The 22,078-nt window shown below is 51.9% G+C and overlaps 1 protein-coding gene across 1 annotated transcript; it reads right to left on the reverse strand.

Annotated features, from left to right (window-relative positions):
- Window positions 1-17,348, reverse strand: LOC140266697 (MAP/microtubule affinity-regulating kinase 3-like). The gene is made up of 18 exons (XM_072361772.1): window positions 16,820-17,348; window positions 16,131-16,310; window positions 16,001-16,054; window positions 15,874-15,922; window positions 9,753-9,818; window positions 9,608-9,678; window positions 9,473-9,529; window positions 8,875-9,009; window positions 8,663-8,764; window positions 8,401-8,520; window positions 4,387-4,486; window positions 4,198-4,310; window positions 4,011-4,125; window positions 3,742-3,935; window positions 3,566-3,663; window positions 3,224-3,493; window positions 1,845-2,222; window positions 1-463 (listed from the first exon to the last, which is right to left on the reverse strand). Exons 1-17 carry the CDS (start codon window positions 16,868-16,870, stop codon window positions 1,853-1,855), a joined length of 2,145 nt encoding a protein of 714 aa, XP_072217873.1. The 5' UTR covers window positions 16,871-17,348; the 3' UTR covers window positions 1-463; window positions 1,845-1,852.
- Window positions 17,349-22,078: the final 4,730 nt, after the last annotated feature.

Raw genomic sequence — 22,078 nt, forward strand, 5'->3', positions numbered from 1 at the left:
ATTGATCAGAGCGGTTCATGACAGGAGGCTGAGCTGCATTCAGGTGTTTAATGAGACAGGTGAGCCTGGTGTTCTGATAACATCAGGCTGCTCACATGTACAAAATCAACATGAAATCAAGGTGAGAAACTATTTACATGGACACACACTCACACACACACGCTATCCACCTGACTGCCCATGGAGCTGAGGTGGGCGTGGCCAAAAACACCTGCAGGCTCTCTGCAACAGTTCCTGTGAAACAACACTGGACTCCAAGTCCGAAGATGCTTTGCACCAAGTCCACGCTTCCAGGGCTGATGTGTAGCTGTCCCTGCTGAGCTGGAAGGGAAACCCCATACACACAAACACAGAGAGACGAGCAGGTGGTGTCATCAATTGCCAATAATCAATGAGGAGTGTCCAATCAGATGAAGTTCTAACAGCAGAAATTAAACCTCTGATCCATCAGTCCACCTGACAGCTGCAACCAAGCAGAGACCAGAGATCAGTCACATTTATGAACTGAACGTCTTTCTGTCGTGGTCACGGCGGGAATTAAGGAGACCCCTGTACCCGTTATACCCGTCTGCCTCCACCTGTACCCGTCGTACCCGTCTGTCTCCACATGTACCCGTCGTACCCGTCTGTCTCCACCTGTACCCGTCTGTCTCCACATGTACCCGTCGTACCCGTCTGTCTCCACCTGTACCCGTCTGTCTCCACATGTACCCGTCGTACCCGTCTGTCTCCACCTGTACCCGTCATACTCGTCTGCCTCCCCCTGTACCCGTCATACTCGTCTGCCTCCACCTGTACCCGTCATACTCATCTCTGTCTCCACCTGTACCCGTCGTACCCGTCATACTCGTCTGTCTCCACCTGTACCCGTCATACTCGTCTCTGTCTCTAACTGTACCCGTCATACCTGTCTCTGCCTCCACCTGTACCCGTCGTACCCGTCTGTCTCCACCTGTACCCGTCATACCTGTCTCTGTCTCCACCTGTACCTGTCATACCCGTCTGTCTCCACCTGTACCCGTCATACCCATCTGTCTCCACCTGTACCCGTCATACTCGTCTCTGTCTCCACCTGTACCCGTCGTACCCGTCTGTCTCCACCTGTACCCGTCATACCCGTCTGCCTCCACCTGTACCCGTCATACTCGTCTGCCTCCACCTGTACCCGTCATACTCGTCTCTGTCTCTAACTGTACCCGTCATACCTGTCTCTGTCTCCACCTGTACCCGTCATACCCGTCTGTCTCCACCTGTACCCGTCATACCCGTCTGTCTCCACCTGTACCCGTCATACTCGTCTCTGTCTCCACCTGTACCCGTCATACTCGTCTCTGTCTCCACCTGTACCCGTCGTACCCGTCTGTCTCCACCTGTACCCGTCATACCCGTCTGCCTCCACCTGTACCCGTCATACTCGTCTGCCTCCACCTGTACCCGTCATACTCGTCTCTGTCTCTAACTGTACCCGTCATACCTGTCTCTGTCTCCACCTGTACCTGTCATACCCGTCTGTCTCCACCTGTACCCGTCATACCCGTCTGTCTCCACCTGTACCCGTCATACTCGTCTCTGTCTCCACCTGTACCCGTCATACTCGTCTCTGTCTCCACCTGTACCCGTCATACCCATCTGTCTCCACCTGTACCCGTCATACTCGTCTCTGTCTCCACCTGTACCCGTCATACCCATCTGTCTCCACCTGTACCCGTCATACTCGTCTCTGTCTCCACCTGTACCCGTCATACCCATCTGTCTCCACCTGTACCCGTCATACCCGTCTGTCTCCACCTGTACCCGTCATACTCGTCTCTGTCTCCACCTGTCACAGAGACAAGCAGATGTACCTGTTCGTCTACAGCTTAAGCTCGTTGGCGATCTTGGAAGCGATGTTCTTGAAGGCGATGGATGTTCCTGAAATGCGTTTGAAGCGGACGCCGTTGAGGGAGAGGCGGGGCAGTTTGCACACCTCCATCTCCCATTGGACGAGGCTGTCGGCGTGTCCGTCTCCGTGGACGCAGAGCAGCAGGAAACGCTCGCGCTGCTCGTAGTCACAGTTGTTGGCGTCCAGCACCTTCCTGATCTCCCTCATCATGTCCAGAGGCTCCATGGAGGACGTGGTCTTCATGCTCCAGGTGAACCTGAGGGATCGCGGCTTAACTTCCTTCAGGTGAGAAGCAGCAGGAGACGCAGGTTCCTCCCTCTGGTCAGACGCCACATTACGGCTGCGGAGAGATGGGATACACAGGTGTCAGGGCGCAGTTACCTCACAAAGTGGTGATTGAAAGCACCTTAACTGTCAGTCTGCTGAACACTGCTCTCTGATTGGACTTCCTGCTCACACCTATCCAATTCACCTGGACTCCTCCTGTGTGTCATTACTCTCCACCTCTGACACGAGGAAGGCAGAAAGGAAAGGTAAAGGAGGAAGGAAGGAAGGAAGGAAGGCAGAAAGGAAATGGAAAAGGAGGAAGGAAGGAAGGCAGAAAGGAAATGGAAAAGGAGGAAGGAAGGAAGGAAGGAAGGAAGGAAGGAAGGAAGGAAGGAAGGAAGGAAGGAAGGAAGGAAGGAAGGAAGGAAGGAAGGAAGGAAGGATAGGAGGAAAAGAAGAAGGGAAGGAAGGAAGGAAGGAAGGAAGGATAGGAGGAAAAGAAGAAGGGAAGGAAGGAAGGAAGGAAGGAAGGAAGGAAGGAAGGAAGGAAGGAAGGAAGGAAGGAAGGAAGGAAACACCGGGAGCTACAAAAACCCTTTTGACATCTGAAATGAAGATAACACTGAATATATAGTTTTTACCTTTATGTATAAAATCGTGTTGCATCTCTGAATCAATGAGCTGCGACAGAAAACAAAACATTATGTACTCTACCTGTACCTAAATTATCCACCTGCAGCAAATCTATCCAGACATTTTTTCAGCAAAGGCTGAGTGTTTATTCTGGAAATGATGTCATTTTTTGATGTTTTCTCAGCACATATTAAGTAGACTTATCCAGTAGCCTTAAATGTTCCATTTTCTTCAGAAACTTTTCTTTTCTTGGATTTATCCAAGATAGGCCCACCGGGGGTGCCTCCATATTTAGAATTAAATTAAAAAGACTAACAAACCAAAATAAAATGAAATAAAATTAGAGCCTCGTTACTAAGTCACAGGGAGCCGCAGCAGAGGGATGAAAGAGCCGCTGGTCTAAGGAAACTACAGCTCCCATGATGCTCTGCTCTGGCGTACCTGCGTGTGAGTTTGGAGGTGAGTTTGGAGAACAGGTTGGTGGAGCCTCTGGCCTGTGATTGGGAGAGGGGCGTGGCGTCATGTGACAGGCTGGGCGAAGCCGGCGGGCCGTTGTAGGTAGCGGTGCGTCTGTCTCGGAGCTGTCCTCCGTGAAAGGTGCTGCGGCTCGCCGTCCCCCGAGGAAATCGCAGTCGGTCGGGAGGCGTGGCTCCGCTGCTGATGCTGTGCGTGGAGGCTCCACCCACAGCATGCTGAGTGGGCGTGGCTGAGCTGAGGGAAGGGACGGGGAGGTTACATGTCTGAGTGTCAGAGCGGGAGAAGAGGACAGCAGGTGGACCCTACCTGTTCTCCTTGCCGTTGTGGACCGCAGAGGTCTGGTCTGTGGCGCTCCGCTCGTTGCACACATATGTGTTCCTCCTCGTCATGTTGGACGCTGCCGCCTGCAACAAACACACTCTGTGATTGCCTGCTGGAAACCCCGCCTCTCAGATGCATTCACCTGCAAGGCAGGTACTCACAGGTGGCGTGGCTGATGTCTTCCTGCGCTCAGGGATGTCGCTCACATTGGGGTTGTGGGCGTTGCCGAGCAGCGGGCTGGGACCCTCTGATGGACTGGACCTCCTGTTCTGACCTCCCCTCTCCTGCTTGGCCTCGCCCTCTGCCACCACCCCTGCTGGACTCTTCCTGGGGGGAGGAGCAGCTGAAGGACACACTGTGGAGCGGAGGAGAGGATGCGGTTAGTAGCTCAGATGCGTTTTGTGTAGCTGGTTCTGGTTCTGGAGCATACCTTGGTCACTGTACCTCCTCTGTTTGGAGGAGGAGCGTGGAGTGGGCAGGTGAGCAGGAGACTGGCTGCTGCCGGATGGACGGTCTTTGAGCAGAGAGGACGTGTCGCCCTCCACCTGAACAACAGACACCTGTTAGCGCTGCAGAGTCTGAGCGCCTCACCTGTGGTTATCATGGTTACCCCTCACCTCAGCCGCCTCACGGCCCAGCAGCAGGTAGGTAGCGGTGATGTCATCGTACTTCATTTTGGCAAGTGAATCGTTGATCTTGTCTCTGGAGTATCCCATCCCCACCATCAGGTCTGACCACAAACATCAACAAACAAATCAATACACCTGTTAATAAATTTGTTATTACACACCAACAGATGTGTGTACCTATCCTGCTCTGGTCTCCGATGTCCACCTCTGGCTCTACAAACGGTTTCAGATCCTCTTCATCATTGCCGATATTGATCCAGCGATCCTTCATGATTTGCTGAAGACAAAGACACAGGTAACTGTCAGCTAACTTCCAGGTAATGTTCAGATAACTGTCAGCTAACTTCCAGGTAATGTTCAGGTAACTGTCAGCTAACTTCCAGGTAATGTTCAGGTAACTGTCAGCTAACTTCCAGGTAATGTTCAGGTAACTGTCAGCTAACTTCCAGGTAATGTTCAGGTAACTGTCAGCTAACTTCCAGGTAATGTTCAGGTAACTGTCAGCTAACTTCCAGGTAATGTTCAGGTAACTGTCAGCTAACTTCCAGGTAATGTTCAGGTAACTGTCAGCTAACTTCCAGGTAATGTTCAGATAACTGTCAGCTAACTTCCAGGTAATGTTCAGGTAACTGTCAGCTAACTTCCAGGTAATGTTCAGATAACTGTCAGCTAACTTCCAGGTAATGTTCAGATAACTGTCAGCTAACTTCCAGGTAATGTTCAGGTAACTGTCAGCTAACTTCCAGGTAATGTTCAGGTAACTGTCAGCTAACTTCCAGGTAATGTTCAGGTAACTGTCAGCTAACTTCCAGGTAATGTTCAGGTAACTGTCAGCTAACTTCCAGGTAATGTTCAGGTAACTGTCAGCTAACTTCCAGGTAATGTTCAGGTAACTGTCAGCTAACTTCCAGGTAATGTTCAGGTAACTGTCAGCTAACTTCCAGGTAATGTTCAGGTAACTGTCAGCTAACTTCCAGGTAATGTTCAGATAACTGTCAGCTAACTTCCAGGTAATGTTCAGGTAACTGTCAGCTAACTTCCAGGTAATGTTCAGGTAACTGTCAGCTAACTTCCAGGTAATGTTCAGGTAACTGTCAGCTAACTTCCAGGTAATGTTCAGGTAACTGTCAGCTAACTTCCAGGTAATGTTCAGGTAACTGTCAGCTAACTTCCAGGTAATGTTCAGGTAACTGTCAGCTAACTTCCAGGTAATGTTCAGGTAACTGTCAGCTAACTTCCAGGTAATGTTCAGATAACTGTCAGCTAACTTCCAGGTAATGTTCAGATAACTGTCAGCTAACTTCCAGGTAATGTTCAGGTAACTGTCAGCTAACTTCCAGGTAATGTTCAGATAACTGTCAGCTAACTTCCAGGTAATGTTCAGATAACTGTCAGCTAACTTCCAGGTAATGTTCAGGTAACTGTCAGCTAACTTCCAGGTAATGTTCAGGTAACTGTCAGCTAACTTCCAGGTAATGTTCAGGTAACTGTCAGCTAACTTCCAGGTAATGTTCAGGTAACTGTCAGCTAACTTCCAGGTAATGTTCAGGTAACTGTCAGCTAACTTCCAGGTAATGTTCAGGTAACTGTCAGCTAACTTCCAGGTAATGTTCAGGTAACTGTCAGCTAACTTCCAGGTAATGTTCAGATAACTGTCAGCTAACTTCCAGGTAATGTTCAGATAACTGTCAGCTAACTTCCAGGTAATGTTCATGTAACTGTCAGCTAACTTCCAGGTAATGTTCAGATAACTGTCAGCTAACTTCCAGGTAATGTTCAGGTAACTGTCAGCTAACTTCCAGGTAATGTTCAGCTAACTTCCAGGTAATGTTCAGGTAACTGTCAGCTAACTTCCAGGTAATGTTCAGATAACTGTCAGCTAACTTCCAGGTAATGTTCAGATAACTGTCAGCTAACTTCCAGGTAATGTTCAGGTAACTGTCAGCTAACTTCCAGGTAATGTTCAGATAACTGTCAGCTAACTTCCAGGTAATGTTCAGATAACTGTCAGCTAACTTCCAGGTAATGTTCAGATAACTGTCAGCTAACTTCCAGGTAATGTTCAGGTAACTGTCAGCTAACTTCCAGGTAATGTTCAGGTAACAGTCAGCTAACTTCCAGGTAATGTTCAGGTAACTGTCAGCTAACTTCCAGGTAATGTTCAGGTAACTGTCTGCTAACTTCCAGGTAATGTTCAGGTAACTGTCAGCTAACTTCCAGGTAATGTTCAGGTAACTGTCAGCTAACTTCCAGGTAATGTTCAGGTAACTGTCAGCTAACTTCCAGGTAATGTTCAGATAACTGTCAGCTAACTTCCAGGTAATGTTCAGATAACTGTCAGCTAACTTCCAGGTAATGTTCAGATAACTGTCAGCTAACTTCCAGGTAATGTTCAGATAACTGTCAGCTAACTTCCAGGTAATGTTCAGGTAACTGTCAGCTAACTTCCAGGTAATGTTCAGGTAACTGTCAGCTAACTTCCAGGTAATGTTCAGGTAACTGTCAGCTAACTTCCAGGTAATGTTCAGATAACTGTCAGCTAACTTCCAGGTAATGTTCAGATAACTGTCAGCTAACTTCCAGGTAATGTTCAGGTAACTGTCAGCTAACTTCCAGGTAATGTTCAGGTAACTGTCAGCTAACTTCCAGGTAATGTTCAGGTAACTGTCAGCTAACTTCCAGGTAATGTTCAGATAACTGTCAGCTAACTTCCAGGTAATGTTCAGGTAACTGACAGCTAACTTCCAGGTAATGTTCAGGTAACTGTCAGCTAACTTCCAAGTAACTGTCAGCTAACTTCCAGGTAATGTTCAGGTAACTGTCAGCTAACTTCCAGGTAATGTTCAGGTAACTGTCAGCTAACTTCCAGGTAATGTTCAGGTAACTGTCAGCTAACTTCCAGGTAATGTTCAGATAACTGTCAGCTAACTTCCAGGTAATGTTCAGATAACTGTCAGCTAACTTCCAGGTAATGTTCAGGTAACTGTCAGCTAACTTCCAGGTAATGTTCAGGTAACTGTCAGCTAACTTCCAGGTAATGTTCAGGTAACTGTCAGCTAACTTCCAGGTAATGTTCAGGTAACTGTCAGCTAACTTCCAGGTAATGTTCAGGTAACTGTCAGCTAACTTCCAGGTAATGTTCAGGTAACTGTCAGCTAACTTCCAGGTAATGTTCAGATAACTGTCAGCTAACTTCCAGGTAATGTTCAGGTAACTGTCAGCTAACTTCCAGGTAATGTTCAGGTAACTGTCAGCTAACTTCCAGGTAATGTTCAGATAACTGTCAGCTAACTTCCAGGTAATGTTCAGATAACTGTCAGCTAACTTCCAGGTAATGTTCAGGTAACTGACAGCTAACTTCCAGGTAATGTTCAGGTAACTGTCAGCTAACTTCCAAGTAACTGTTAGCTAACGTTCAGGTAACTGAACTGAATTATTCTCCCGTTTCAGCCCTAAATTTCGGCGCGCTACTTGTCCTGCACCGTTGGTCCAACCGGGATAAAAAGCACATCCCCACGTGCGCAGCTATTGGGAATAGTGTGCTTGTATTTTTCTCTCATTACTCAAACGGAATTCTGGAAAAATGAGAAAAACTGGGAATTTTGCCCCTATGTAAATGCATTGAAAATCATGAGGAATGCACATAATGGGACAAAAACAGCCCTATTCGGGGGCCTCATAACTCAGCCATACTGTATCACGGAGGCAACATTCAAAGTTTAAACAGAACAGGAAAGACTCAACTCTAACTAAACTAAAGGGTTTGTTGATAGATTGCATAGCTTTGACACAATGGCACTTTATGTTTTAGGAAAAATCCGGACTCCTCTCACTCTAATTTGACAAGCTTGAAATGAATAACAAAATTACTCGAACAAATGCCTCTCACATCCAAAATATCTGCCTCACCGAGACACATTTTTACTGCAAAACAGCACAACCTGTTCTCCTCTGTGTCTCTGGCTCAGAGGCCATCTGTGCGCTTTCCCTTCTTCATGATGCCTAAAGCAGGCAGGTTTCGCCTTAGCAGCCCAGTATCTCATACTTCACACGGGATTTTAAATGTTTGACTGGCAACGAGCAGGTCTCTCGGGGGGCAGTAGCACCATTGGCACCCATCAAAATTTCTTCATAAATGTTGTAATTCTGTGAATTCAGATCAGAACACATTGCTATGTGAAGGGTTCTGACCTCCAGCGTTCCTCTCTTCCCCGGGTTCAGCACCAGGAAGCGTTTCAGCAGGTTCTCGCAGTCGGTAGACATGTAGAAGGGGATCCGGTACTTCCCTCGCAGCACCCGCTCTCTGAGCTCCTGACGACACAAACACAGATGTGGGTCACCGGACCATCCTTGGGTCATCTTCTGAACCACACAGCATTCCAGTCTTTGTGCTGAGCTAAGCTAACGCTGCCCTGGATGCAGGGAAAGGTGATCACAGCTGTGAGGGACTCACCTTGAGGTTCTGTCCATCAAAAGGCAGCGACCCACTGACCAGGGTGTAGAGAATCACTCCCAGACTCCACACATCCACCTCTGGACCGTCGTACTTCTTCCCCTGAATGCACACACATGACAGAGTGGAAACAGAGCTGGCTCAGGTGTTTTCAGGTGTAACTCCACCTGAGGAACAGGTTGCTGTACCTGAGACGTGAAGCTTGTTTTTACCTGGAAGAGTTCAGGTGCAGCGTATGGGGGAGAGCCACAGAAAGTGTCCAGTTTCCCACCGACATTGAACTCGTTACTGAAGCCAAAATCTGCGATTTTAATGTTCATGTCGGCATCCAAGAGAAGGTTCTCTGCCTGCAGGAGGAGGAGTGACAGGTCCCTGTCAGCCAATCAGAGGTGGGGTCACCTGGATGGGTTAATGATGCTAGAAGGATCTGACCCTACAGTCCTATAACTGTGCAGGTGATCCCAGAGAGCTGGGGGGGGGTTACTCTGCTACAATGGACCTCTGGTCCAGCAGAACCAGGAAGCCGTACATAAGTCTGACAGTTTTATTAACGTTGGCTGGGCTCTGAGAAGAGACCACTACAACCCTTGAGCCAAACTAACCCTACCTTGGAGCTTCAGGCAGCTCTTAGACCTCTGAGAACACCTGCACAGGTAGATGTGACCTACTGCACTCTGGTGAGTAAATCAGCACCTGGTCTGGGTCCAGCAGAACTCCTCTGAGAGCTGGAGGAGTGTCAGTCTGTTTTTCCTAACTAACTAACTGAGTGTTTACTGTTGCTGGGGTATTCAGGTCAGCTGTAAGAGTTACCTTCAGGTCTCGGTGGACAATGCGTTTCTGATGGCAGTACTGGACCGCAGAGACAATCTGTGGACACACACACACAGGTTGAGTTCTGCCGCCAGGCTTCAAACAGCCGGGTCACTCGGTCCACCTCTGTGTTACCTGTCTAAATTTAGCCCTGGCCTCCTTCTCCTTCATCCTCCCATGAGCTACGAGGTAGTCGAACACTTCACCTGCACACAGAGAGGAGGATCACCTGTTCATGCAGTCCAGGTTTGTGAAAGGTGTGTTTTAACAGGTGACTGACCTCCGCTGGCGTATTCCATCACGAGGTACAGAGTCTTCTCTGTCTCTATCACCTCAAACAGCTTCACTGTGAGACAGGTGAGACAGGTACAGGTGAGACGGGTGAGACAGGTACAGGTGAGACGGGTGAAACGGGTACAGGTGAGAAAAGTACAGGTGAGACGGGTGAAACGGGTACAGGTGAGACGGGTGAAACGGGTACAGGTGAGACAGGTACAGGTGAGACGGGTGAAACGGGTACAGGTGAGACGGGTGAAACGGGTACAGGTGAGACGGGTGAAACAGGTACAGGTGAGACGGGTGAAACGGGTACAGGTGAGACGGGTACAGGTGAGACGGGTGAAACGGGTACAGGTGAGACGGGTGAAACGGGTACAGGTGAGACGGGTGAAACAGGTACAGGTGAGACGGGTGAAACGGGTACAGGTGAGAGAAGTACAGGTGAGACGGGTGAAACAGGTACAGGTGAGACGGGTGAAACGGGTGCAGGTGAGACGGGTACAGGTGAGACGGGTACAGGTGAGACGGGTGAAACGGGTACAGGTGAGATGGGTGAAACGGGTGCAGGTGAGACGGGTGAAAGAGGTACAGGTGAGACGGGTGAAACGGGTGCAGGTGAGACGGGTGAAACAGGTACAGGTGAGACGGGTGAGACGGTACAGGTGAGACGGGTGAAACGGGAACAGGTGAGACGGGTGAAACGGGTACAGGTGAGACAGGTGAAACGGGTACAGGTGAGACGGGTACAGGGGAGACGGGTGAAACGGGTACAGGTGAGACGGGTGAAACGGGTACAGGTGAGACGGGTGAAACGGGTACAGGTGAGACGAGTGCAGGTTAGACGAGTGAGACGGGTGAAACAGGTACAGGTGAGACGGGTGAAACGGGTACAGGTGAGACGGGTACAGGTGAGACGGGTGAAACGGGTACAGGTGAGACGGGTGAAACGGGTACAGGTGAGACGGGTGAAACGGGTACAGGTGAGACAGGTACAGGTGAGACGGGTGAAACGGGTACAGGGGAGACGGGTGAAACGGGTACAGGTGGGACGGGTGAAACGGGTACAGGTGAGACGGGTGAAACGGGTGCAGGTTAGACGAGTGAGACGGGTACAGGTGAGACGGGTGAAACGGGTGCAGGTGAGACGGGTGAGACAGGTACAGGTGAGACGGGTGAAACGGGTACAGGTGAGATGGGTGAAACGGGTACAGGGGAGACGGGTGAAACGGGTACAGGTGAGACGGGTGAAACGGGTACAGGTGAGACGGGTGAGACGGGTGAAACAAGTACAGGTGAGACGGGTACAGGTGAGACGGGTGAAACGGGTACAGGTGAGACGGGTGAAACGGGTACAGGTGAGACGGGTGAAACGGGTACAGGTGAGACGGGTGAAACGGGTACAGGTGAGACGGGTGAAACGGGTGCAGGTGAGACGGGTGAAACGGGTACAGGTGAGACGGGTACAGGTGAGACGGGTGAAACGGGTGCAGGTTAGACGAGTGAGACGGGTACAGGTGAGACGGGTGAAACGGGTGCAGGTGAGACGGGTGAGACAGGTACAGGTGAGACGGGTGAAACGGGTACAGGTGAGATGGGTGAAACGGGTACAGGGGAGACGGGTGAAACGGGTACAGGTGAGACGGGTGAAACGGGTACAGGTGAGACGGGTGAAACGGGTACAGGTGAGACGGGTGAAACGGGTACAGGTGAGACGGGTGAAACGGGTACAGGTTAGACGGGTGAAACGGGTACAGGTGAGACGGGTGAAACGGGTGCAGGTGAGACGGGTGAAACTGGTACAGGTAAGACGGGTGAAACGGGTGCAGGTGAGACGGGTGAGACAAACACAGGTGAGACAGGTACAGGTGAGACGGGTGAGACAGGTACAGGTGAGACGGGTGAGACAGGTACAGGTGAGACGGGTGAGACAGGTACAGGTGAGACGGGTGAGACGGGTACAGGTGAGACGGGTGAAACGGGTACAGGTGAGACGGGTGAAACGGGTACAGGTGAGACGGGTGAAACGGGTACAGGTGAGACGGGTACAGGTGAGACGGGTGAAACGGGTACAGGTGAGACGGGTGAAACAAGTACAGGTGAGACGGGTACAGGTGAGACGGGTGAAACGGGTACAGGTGAGACGGGTGAAACAAGTACAGGTGAGACGGGTACAGGTGAGACGGGTGAAACGGGTACAGGTGAGACGGGTGAAACAAGTACAGGTGAGACGGGTACAGGTGAGACGGGTGAAACGGGTACAGGTGAGACGGGTGAAACGGGTACAGGTGAGACGGGTGAAACGGGTACAGGTGAGACGGGTGAAACGGGTGCAGGTGAGACGGGTGAAACGGGTACAGGTGAGACGGGTACAGGTGAGACGGGTGAAATGGGTACAGGTGAGACGGGTGAAACGGGTACAGGTGAGACGGGTGAAACGGGTGCAGGTGAGACGGGTGAAACGGGTGCAGGTGAGACGGGTGAAACAGGTACAGGTGAGATGGGTACAGGTGAGACGGGTGAAACAGGTACAGGTGAGACGGGTGAAACGGGTACAGGTGAGACGGGTGAAACGGGTGCAGGTGAGACGGGTGAAACAGGTACAGGTGAGACGGGTACAGGTGAGACGGGTGAAACGGGTACAGGTGAGACGGGTGAAACGGGTACAGGTGAGACGGGTGAAACGGGTACAGGTGAGACGGGTACAGGTGAGACGGGTGAAACGGGTACAGGTGAGACGGGTGAAACAAGTACAGGTGAGACGGGTGAAACGGGTACAGGTGAGATGGGTGAAACAGGTACAGGGGAGACGGGTGAAACGGGTGCAGGTGAGACGGGTACAGGTGAGACGGGTGAAACGGGTACAGGTGAGACGGGTACAGGTGAGACGGGTGAAACGGGTACAGGTGAGACGGGTGAAACAAGTACAGGTGAGACGGGTGAAACGGGTACAGGTGAGATGGGTGAAACGGGTGCAGGGGAGACGGGTGAAACGGGTACAGGTGAGACGGGTGAAACGGGTACAGGTGAGACGGGTACAGGTGAGACGGGTGAAACGGGTACAGGTGAGACGGGTGAAACAAGTACAGGTGAGACGGGTACAGGTGAGACGGGTGAAACGGGTACAGGTGAGACGGGTGAAACAAGTACAGGTGAGACGGGTACAGGTGAGACGGGTGAAACGGGTACAGGTGAGACGGGTGAAACGGGTACAGGTGAGACGGGTGAAACGGGTACAGGTGAGACGGGTGAAACGGGTACAGGTGAGACGGGTGAAACGGGTGCAGGTGAGACGGGTACAGGTGAGACGGGTGAAATGGGTACAGGTGAGACGGGTGAAACGGGTACAGGTGAGACGGGTGAAACGGGTGCAGGTGAGACGGGTGAAACGGGTGCAGGTGAGACGGGTGAAACAGGTACAGGTGAGATGGGTACAGGTGAGATGGGTGAAACAGGTACAGGTGAGACGGGTGAAACGGGTACAGGTGAGACGGGTGAAACGGGTGCAGGTGAGACGGGTGAAACAGGTACAGGTGAGACGGGTACAGGTGAGACGGGTGAAACGGGTACAGGTGAGACGGGTGAAACGGGTACAGGTGAGACGGGTGAAACGGGTACAGGTGAGACGGGTACAGGTGAGACGGGTGAAACGGGTACAGGTGAGACGGGTGAAACAAGTACAGGTGAGACGGGTGAAACGGGTACAGGTGAGATGGGTGAAACAGGTACAGGGGAGACGGGTGAAACGGGTGCAGGTGAGACGGGTACAGGTGAGACGGGTGAAACGGGTACAGGTGAGACGGGTACAGGTGAGACGGGTGAAACGGGTACAGGTGAGACGGGTGAAACAAGTACAGGTGAGACGGGTGAAACGGGTACAGGTGAGATGGGTGAAACGGGTGCAGGGGAGACGGGTGAAACGGGTGCAGGTGAGACGGGTACAGGTGAGACGGGTGAAACGGGTACAGGTGAGACGGGTACAGGTGAGACGGGTGAAACGGGTACAGGTGAGACGGGTGAAACAAGTACAAGTGAGACGGGTGAAACGGGTACAGGTGAGATGGGTGAAACAGGTACAGGTGAGACGGGTACAGGTGAGACGGGTGAAACGGGTACAGGTGAGACGGGTGAAACAAGTACAGGTGAGACGGGTGAAACGGGTACAGGTGAGATGGGTGAAACAGGTACAGGTGAGACGGGTGAAACGGGTACAGGTGAGACGGGTGAAACAGGTACAGGGGAGACGGGTGAAACGGGTGCAGGTGAGACGGGTACAGGTGAGACGGGTGAAACGGGTACAGGTGAGACGGGTACAGGTGAGACGGGTACAGGTGAGACGGGTGAAACGGGTACAGGTGAGACGGGTGAAACAGGTACAGGTGAGACGGGTGAAACGGGTACAGGTGAGACGGGTGAAACGGGTACAGGTGAGATGGGTGAAACAGGTACAGGGGAGATGGGTGAAACAGGTACAGGGGAGACGGGTGAAACGGGTGCAGGTGAGACGGGTACAGGTGAGACGGGTGAAACGGGTACAGGTGAGACGGGTACAGGTGAGACGGGTACAGGTGAGACGGGTGAAACGGGTACAGGTGAGACGGGTGAAACGGGTGCAGGTTAGACGAGTGAGACGGGTGAAACAGGTACAGGTGAGACGGGTGAAACAGGTGCAGGTGAGACGGGTGAAACAGGTGCAGGTGAGACGGGTGAAACAGGTGCAGGTGAAACAGGTACAGGTGAGACAGGTGAAACAGGTACAGGTGAGACGGGTGAAACAGGTGCAGGTGAGACGGGTGAAACAGGTGCAGGTGAGACGGGTACAGGTGAGACGGGTGAAACGGGTACAGGTGAGACGGGTACAGGTGAGACGGGTGAAACGGGTACAGGTGAGACGGGTGAAACAAGTACAGGTGAGACGGGTGAAACGGGTACAGGTGAGATGGGTGAAACAGGTACAGGTGAGACGGGTGAAACGGGTACAGGTGAGATGGGTGAAACAGGTACAGGGGAGACGGGTGAAACGGGTGCAGGTGAGACGGGTACAGGTGAGACGGGTGAAACGGGTACAGGTGAGACGGGTACAGGTGAGACGGGTACAGGTGAGACGGGTGAAACGGGTACAGGTGAGACGGGTGAAACAAGTACAGGTGAGACGGGTGAAACGGGTACAGGTGAGACGGGTGAAACGGGTACAGGTGAGATGGGTGAAACAGGTACAGGGGAGACGGGTGAAACGGGTACAGGTGAGACGGGTACAGGTGAGACGGGTGAAACGGGTACAGGTGAGACGGGTGAAACAAGTACAGGTGAGACGGGTGAAACGGGTACAGGTGAGACGGGTGAGACGGGTACAGGTGAGACGGGTGAGACGGGTACAGGTGAGACGGGTGAAACGGGTACAGGTGAGACGGGTACAGGTGAGACGGGTGAAACGGGTACAGGTGAGACGGGTGAAACGGGTGCAGGTTAGACGAGTGAGACGGGTGAAACAGGTACAAGTGAGACGGGTGAAACAGGTGCAGGTGAGACGGGTGAAACAGGTGCAGGTGAGACGGGTGAAACAGGTGCAGGTGAAACAGGTACAGGTGAGACAGGTGAAACAGGTACAGGTGAGACGGGTGAAACAGGTGCAGGTGAGACGGGTGAAACAGGTGCAGGTGAGACAAGTACAGGTGAGACAAGTGAAACAGGTACAGGTGAGACGGGTGAAACAGGTGCAGGTGAGACGGGTGAAACAGGTACAGGTGAGACAGGTGAAACAGGTACAGGTGAGACGGGTGAAACAGGTGCAGGTGAGACGGGTGAAACGGGTGCAGGTTAGACGGGTGAAACGGGTACAGGTAAGACGGGTGAAACGGGTACAGGTGAGACGGGTGAAACGGGTACAGGTGAGACAAGTACAGGTGAGACGGGTGAAACAGGTGCAGGTTAGACGGGTACAGGTGAGACGGGTGAAACAGGTACAGGTGAGACGGGTGAAACAGGTACAGGTGAGACGGGTAAAACAGGTGCAGGTGAGACTCAGCAGAACCAGAACTCGAGTTGTTCTCTTCAGACATTAACCGATGAAGTTATGGGTCGGCCCAACCCAGGTGTTTTCCACCTGGAGTCGGGTCAGTACTCACCAATGTTGGGGTGGTTCAGGACCTTCATGATTCGGACCTCCCTGAAGAGCTGAGACACAGAAACACAGCAGGACGTTAGTCTGATGCTCAGCCCAGTTCTGGCTCAGATCAGGACGGTTCAGCTCACCTTCTGCAGGCTGCTAGGGTTAAGCTGGGTCTTATCGATGATCTTGACGGCCACCTGCCAGAGACACACAGACCCGTTCTCAGTACCTGAGGGCAGATATTTCCCAGCAGCCCCTGCGGCGGCGCCTCACCTCTCGTCCCGTCAGGGCGTGGCGAGCCAGCTTCACTTTGGCAAAATTTCCCTTCCCAATGGTTTTCAGCAGCCGATAGTTCCCCACGTGGGGCGCCTCGTCTCCGGTGCCGTTCTTACAGCGAGCCGAGTGGACGGGGCGCGATGACACCTTGACACGCTCATCTTTCCCTGAGGCATGCTGGGAAACAGACACACAGAACACTGATCAGCAGACATTTAAAGCGACTTTGGACCAGAACCACCCAACAGCACCAACAAGGTTCCTCTGAAATGAGACACCCCCCCGATGACATCACTGACAGGATGTGACCCAGTCAGAGGACTCAATCAGGAGCACCAGACAAAAGGAACCAGCAAAGACCTCTAACAAAACCTACAGAACTTCCATGTGAGAGTCCACAAAAAACAACAAAAGTTCTCCTCAGAACCAGAAACCATCTGGAATCGGATTCAGAACCTGATGGAGAACTGCCAGTACTTTAACCCTCAGACCCTTGAAACTCATAAAAAGCCCGTAATCCAGAACCAGGACAGAAAAACCAGAAACGGGTCCACTCAGACTACTGGAACACCCTGGAAATGTCCAGAATTCAACTGCTGATGGAACTCATCTGGGTTTGGTTCGATGGAAAACTTACTGATTCTTGGTCAGTTCTAAGTAAACAGGAAAAACACGCTCACACGCACCTGTTCGGTGTCCCGCTCGTTGACGGTGGGCAGGGGGGTCCTGGTGGACATGTTACCCGGGTCAATGTGACGGAGGTCCGCACATGAAGCCGCCTGTCCGCCTGAAACACCTGTGGAACTTCACTTTGCTTTTACCTGAGCAGGTCACCACCCGACATCACCGGCCCCGGTCCCAGCTACACGGCCAGTGGGTTATCTGGCCAGGCTCTGCTCGGCACAGCCTCTCTTCCGGCAGTTTTGAACTGACATCGATCCAAACTGAACCGGAGCAACAGTTCCTCTTTGCGGGCTAAGTTAGCCGGTGAGTCCGTTAGCCGCCCAAAATCACCGGCTGGACGTGTTCGTGGAGTAAGAATGAGTCCAGATCTGCCCTGCCGGCCTCTGGCTCGTGTCGGCCCAGTAAGACGGTCCAGGTTCGGTCGGCTCAATAGCGGTCCGATCCGTTCAGCTGCTCTATAGTTACTACTAACACTCTGCTAGCAACCCTGCTAGCCTGAGCCAAGATGGAGGACTAACCCAGCCCAGCGCGCTGACTCGCTGACGTCAGGGATAGCGTGTGATGTGATTGGTTAGTCAGGTCGAGTAGTGTTTTTTGTTGTTGCTAGGGTGACTAGGTGCCTGAAGGTGCCTCCAGTCTGATGGTGTCTCCAGTCTGATGGTGTCTCCAGTCTGATGGTGTCTCCAGTCTGAAGGTGCCTCCAGTCTGATGGTGCCTCCAGTCTGATGGTGCCTCCAGTCTGAAGGTGCCTCCAGTCTGAAGGTGCCTCCAGTCTGAAGGTGCCTCCAGTCTGATGGTGCCTCCAGTCTGATGGTGCCTCCAGTCTGATGGTGTCTCCAGTCTAGTCTGATGGTGCCTCCAGTCTGAAGGTGCCTCCAGTCTGAAGGTGCCTCCAGTCTGAAGGTGCCTCCAGTCTGATGGTGTCTCCAGTCTGATGGTGCCTCCAGTCTGATGGTGCCTCCAGTCTGATGGTGTCTCCAGTCTAGTCTGATGGTGCCTCCAGTCTGAAGGTGCCTCCAGTCTGATGGTGCCTCCAGTCTGAAGGTGCCTCCAGTCTGATGGTGCCTCCAGTCTGATGGTGTCTCCAGTCTGATGGTGTCTCCAGTCTGATGGTGCCTCCAGTCTGATGGTGCCTCCAGTCTGATGGTGCCTTCAGTCTGATGGTGCCTCCAGTCTGATGGTGTCTCCAGTCTAGTCTGATGGTGCCTCCAGTCTGATGGTGTCTCCAGTCTGAAGGTGCCTCCAGTCTGAAGGTGCCTCCAGTCTGATGGTGCCTCCAGTCTGAAGGTGTCTCCAGTCTGAAGGTGCCTCCAGTCTGATGGTGCCTCCAGTCTGATGGTGCCTCCAGTCTGAAGGTGCCTCCAGTCTGATGGTGCCTCCAGTCTGAAGGTGCCTCCAGTCTGAAGGTGTCTCCAGTCTGAAGGTGCCTCCAGTCTGATGGTGCCTCCAGTCTGATGGTGTCTCCAGTCTGAAGGTGCCTCCAGTCTGATGGTGCCTCCAGTCTGAAGGTGCCTCCAGTCTGAAGGTGCCTCCAGTCTGAAGGTGCCTCCAGTCTGAAGGTGCCTCCAGTCTGATGGTGCCTCCAGTCTGAAGGTGCCTCCAGTCTGAAGGTGCCTCCAGTCTGAAGGTGCCTCCAGTCTGATGGTGCCTCCAGTCTGAAGGTGCCTCCAGTCTGAAGGTGTCTCCAGTCTGAAGGTGCCTCCAGTCTGAAGGTGCCTCCAGTCTGATGGTGCCTCCAGTCTGGTCTGATGGTGCCTCCAGTCTGATGGTGCCTTCAGTCTGATGGTGCCTCCAGTCTGGTCTGATGGTGTCTCCAGTCTGATGGTGTCTCCAGTCTGATGGTGTCTCCAGTCTGAAGGTGCCTCCAGTCTGAAGGTGCCTCCAGTCTGAAGGTGCCTCCAGTCTGATGGTGCCTCCAGTCTGAAGGTGTCTCCAGTCTGAAGGTGCCTCCAGTCTGATGGTGCCTCCAGTCTGATGGTGCCTCCAGTCTGAAGGTGCCTCCAGTCTGATGGTGCCTCCAGTCTGAAGGTGCCTCCAGTCTGAAGGTGTCTCCAGTCTGAAGGTGCCTCCAGTCTGATGGTGCCTCCAGTCTGATGGTGTCTCCAGTCTGAAGGTGCCTCCAGTCTGATGGTGCCTCCAGTCTGAAGGTGCCTCCAGTCTGAAGGTGCCTCCAGTCTGAAGGTGCCTCCAGTCTGAAGGTGCCTCCAGTCTGATGGTGCCTCCAGTCTGAAGGTGCCTCCAGTCTGAAGGTGCCTCCAGTCTGAAGGTGCCTCCAGTCTGATGGTGCCTCCAGTCTGAAGGTGCCTCCAGTCTGAAGGTGTCTCCAGTCTGAAGGTGCCTCCAGTCTGAAGGTGCCTCCAGTCTGATGGTGCCTCCAGTCTGGTCTGATGGTGCCTCCAGTCTGATGGTGCCTTCAGTCTGATGGTGCCTCCAGTCTGGTCTGATGGTGTCTCCAGTCTGGTCTGATGGTGCCTTCAGTCCACCACCTCCACTGATCAGTGGGTCACTTCTGCACCAAACCAGCAGAGGGCAACAGAGTCCTACACTCACACAGTTAGTTGTGTTCTGCCTGAAAACACCCTCCTCCAGTCTGATTTGGCTCCAACAGGAGAGATTTTCCAAGAGAAGGCAGAGAGCATCCAACTCTCTCAGATGGAAACTCTCACAGTCTGATGTCTGTTCAAGAATCTGCTGCCAGGAGAAGGAGGGCTGAAGAATTCCTGTTGATTCCTGGAAGAGACGGAGACACTTTTCCTTTCTGATGATTTATACTTCATTCAAAGCTGAACTACACAGATTCACTTCTACAGATTACACACTTCTTGTTTCATGGACATTGTACAACACTGAAAGCGCAGAACTGAACATGTTGAAGGGATCAATCTGCACCAATCAGATCAATCAACTCCATGTTTTCACGGGAGACTCTCCCTGTAACAGTACTTCTGCGAGTGACGAACACTGATTTCATACTTTTTCCCTTCACTCTGCAGCTGGGAATGATTTGGTTATGTGAAAATAGAGATTTTTTTTAATATATCAACACAAAAAAAAAATCTAAATCTGTGTCTGGAAATATTTTGAAAAACTCCTCCTCAGAACCTTCAGGCTCTGTGTCATTTTTAGTTGGCTGTGACTTTGAGACCTTTGATGACTGAAGATGAGCTAAAAACATTTTTGTTTGAGCAAAAAACTGCAGGTCTGTGAAAGAAATAAAGGCTGTTAATTCTACTGTTGGTGTCCTTATTGTCCTGAGCTTTATCAGAAAGGAAAGTTTCAGCCTGATCTTAAAGGTAGAGAGGGTGTCTGCTTCCTGAAGCCAAACTGGCAGCTGGTTCCACAGAGAGGGGCCTGATAACTGAAGGCTCTGCCTCCCATTCTGCTTTTAGGGGCCTGATAACTGAAGGCTCTGCCTCCCATTCTGCTTTTAGGGGCCTGATAACTGAAGGCTCTGCCTCCCATTCTGCTTTTAGGGGCCTGATAACTGAAGGCTCAGCCTCCCATTCTGCTGTTAGGGGCCTGATAACTGAAGGCTCTGCCTCCCATTCTGCTTTTAGGGGCCTGATAACTGAAGGCTCTGCCTCCCATTCTGCTTTTAGGGGCCTGATAACTGAAGGCTCTGCCTCCCATTCTGCTTTTAGGGGCCTGATAACTGAAGGCTCTGCCTCCCATTCTGCTTTTAGGGGCCTGATAACTGAAGGCTCTGCCTCCCATTCTGCTTTTAGGGGCCTGATAACTGAAGGCTCAGCCTCCCATTCTGCTGTTAGGGGCCTGATAACTGAAGGCTCTGCCTCCCATTCTGCTTTTAGGGGCCTGATAACTGAAGGCTCTGCCTCCCATTCTGCTTTTAGGGGCCTGATAACTGAAGGCTCTGCCTCCCATTCTGCTTTTAGGGGCCTGATAACTGAAGGCTCTGCCTCCCATTCTGCTTTTAGGGGCCTGATAACTGAAGGCTCTGCCTCCCATTCTGCTTTTAGGGGCCTGATAACTGAAGGCTCTGCCTCCCATTCTGCTTTTAGGGGCCTGATAACTGAAGGCTCTGCCTCCCATTCTGCTTTTAGGGGCCTGATAACTGAAGGCTCTGCCTCCCATTCTGCTTTTAGGGGCCTGATAACTGAAGGCTCTGCCTCCCATTCTGCTTTTAGGGGCCTGATAACTGAAGGCTCTGCCTCCCATTCTGCTTTTAGGGGCCTGATAACTGAAGGCAATGCCTCCCATTCTGCTTTTAGGGGCCTGATAACTGAAGGCTCTGCCTCCCATTCTGCTGTTAGGGGCCTGATAACTGAAGGCTCTGCCTCCCATTCTGCTTTTAGGGGCCTGATAACTGAAGGCTCTGCCTCCCATTCTGCTTTTAGGGGCCTGATAACTGAAGGCTCTGCCTCCCATTCTGCTTTTAGGGGCCTGATAACTGAAGGCTCTGCCTCCCATTCTGCTTTTAGGGGCCTGATAACTGAAGGCTCTGCCTCCCATTCTGCTTTTAGGGGCCTGATAACTGAAGGCTCTGCCTCCCATTCTGCTTTTAGGGGCCTGATAACTGAAGGCTCTGCCTCCCATTCTGCTTTTAGGGGCCTGATAACTGAAGGCTCTGCCTCCCATTCTGCTTTTAGGGGCCTGATAACTGAAGGCTCTGCCTCCCATTCTGCTTTTAGGGGCCTGATAACTGAAGGCTCTGCCTCCCATTCTGCTATTAGGGGCCTGATAACTGAAGGCTCTGCCTCCCATTCTGCTTTTAGGGGCCTGATAACTGAAGGCTCTGCCTCCCATTCTGCTTTTAGAAACTCTGGGAACCACAAGGAAACCTTCAGCCTGAGAGCAAAGTGCTCTGTTGGGGAAATATCCAACTGTGAGATCTTTAAGATGTGATGGACCTCAGTCATTGGTCAAAGTTCTGCAGCTTTTGTCTGCCTTTGCCTTGATTTCTGAAAGTCTCTACACTCAGGTATCAGTCAGGTCTCCTCCATCGCCTCCAGTTGATGCAAAACTCTGCAGCTCGATTCATTACGAGGCAGAAAAGGGATGAACACATCACCCGTGTGCTTGCCTCCCTGTTGTGTTCTGTATGGATTTTAAAGTCTTACTGCTCACCTTCAAAGTCTTAAATGGCCCCAAAGACATCTGAGACTGACCCGGTATGTTCCCTCCCAACCAGAGATCCACAGATTCCAACCTTTCTATCTGACCCTAACTCACCTCTTCCCTTCTAACTTCAACATTCTGCACAAATAGTTCTGATCATGTTTGTGTACTCCAGCTGAAAGGTT

The sequence above is a fragment of the Leuresthes tenuis genome, unplaced genomic scaffold (assembly GCF_036924035.1).
Source record: "Leuresthes tenuis unplaced genomic scaffold, fLeuTen1.0.hap1 SCAF_13, whole genome shotgun sequence".
NCBI classification, from domain to species: domain Eukaryota; kingdom Metazoa; phylum Chordata; class Actinopteri; order Atheriniformes; family Atherinopsidae; genus Leuresthes; species Leuresthes tenuis.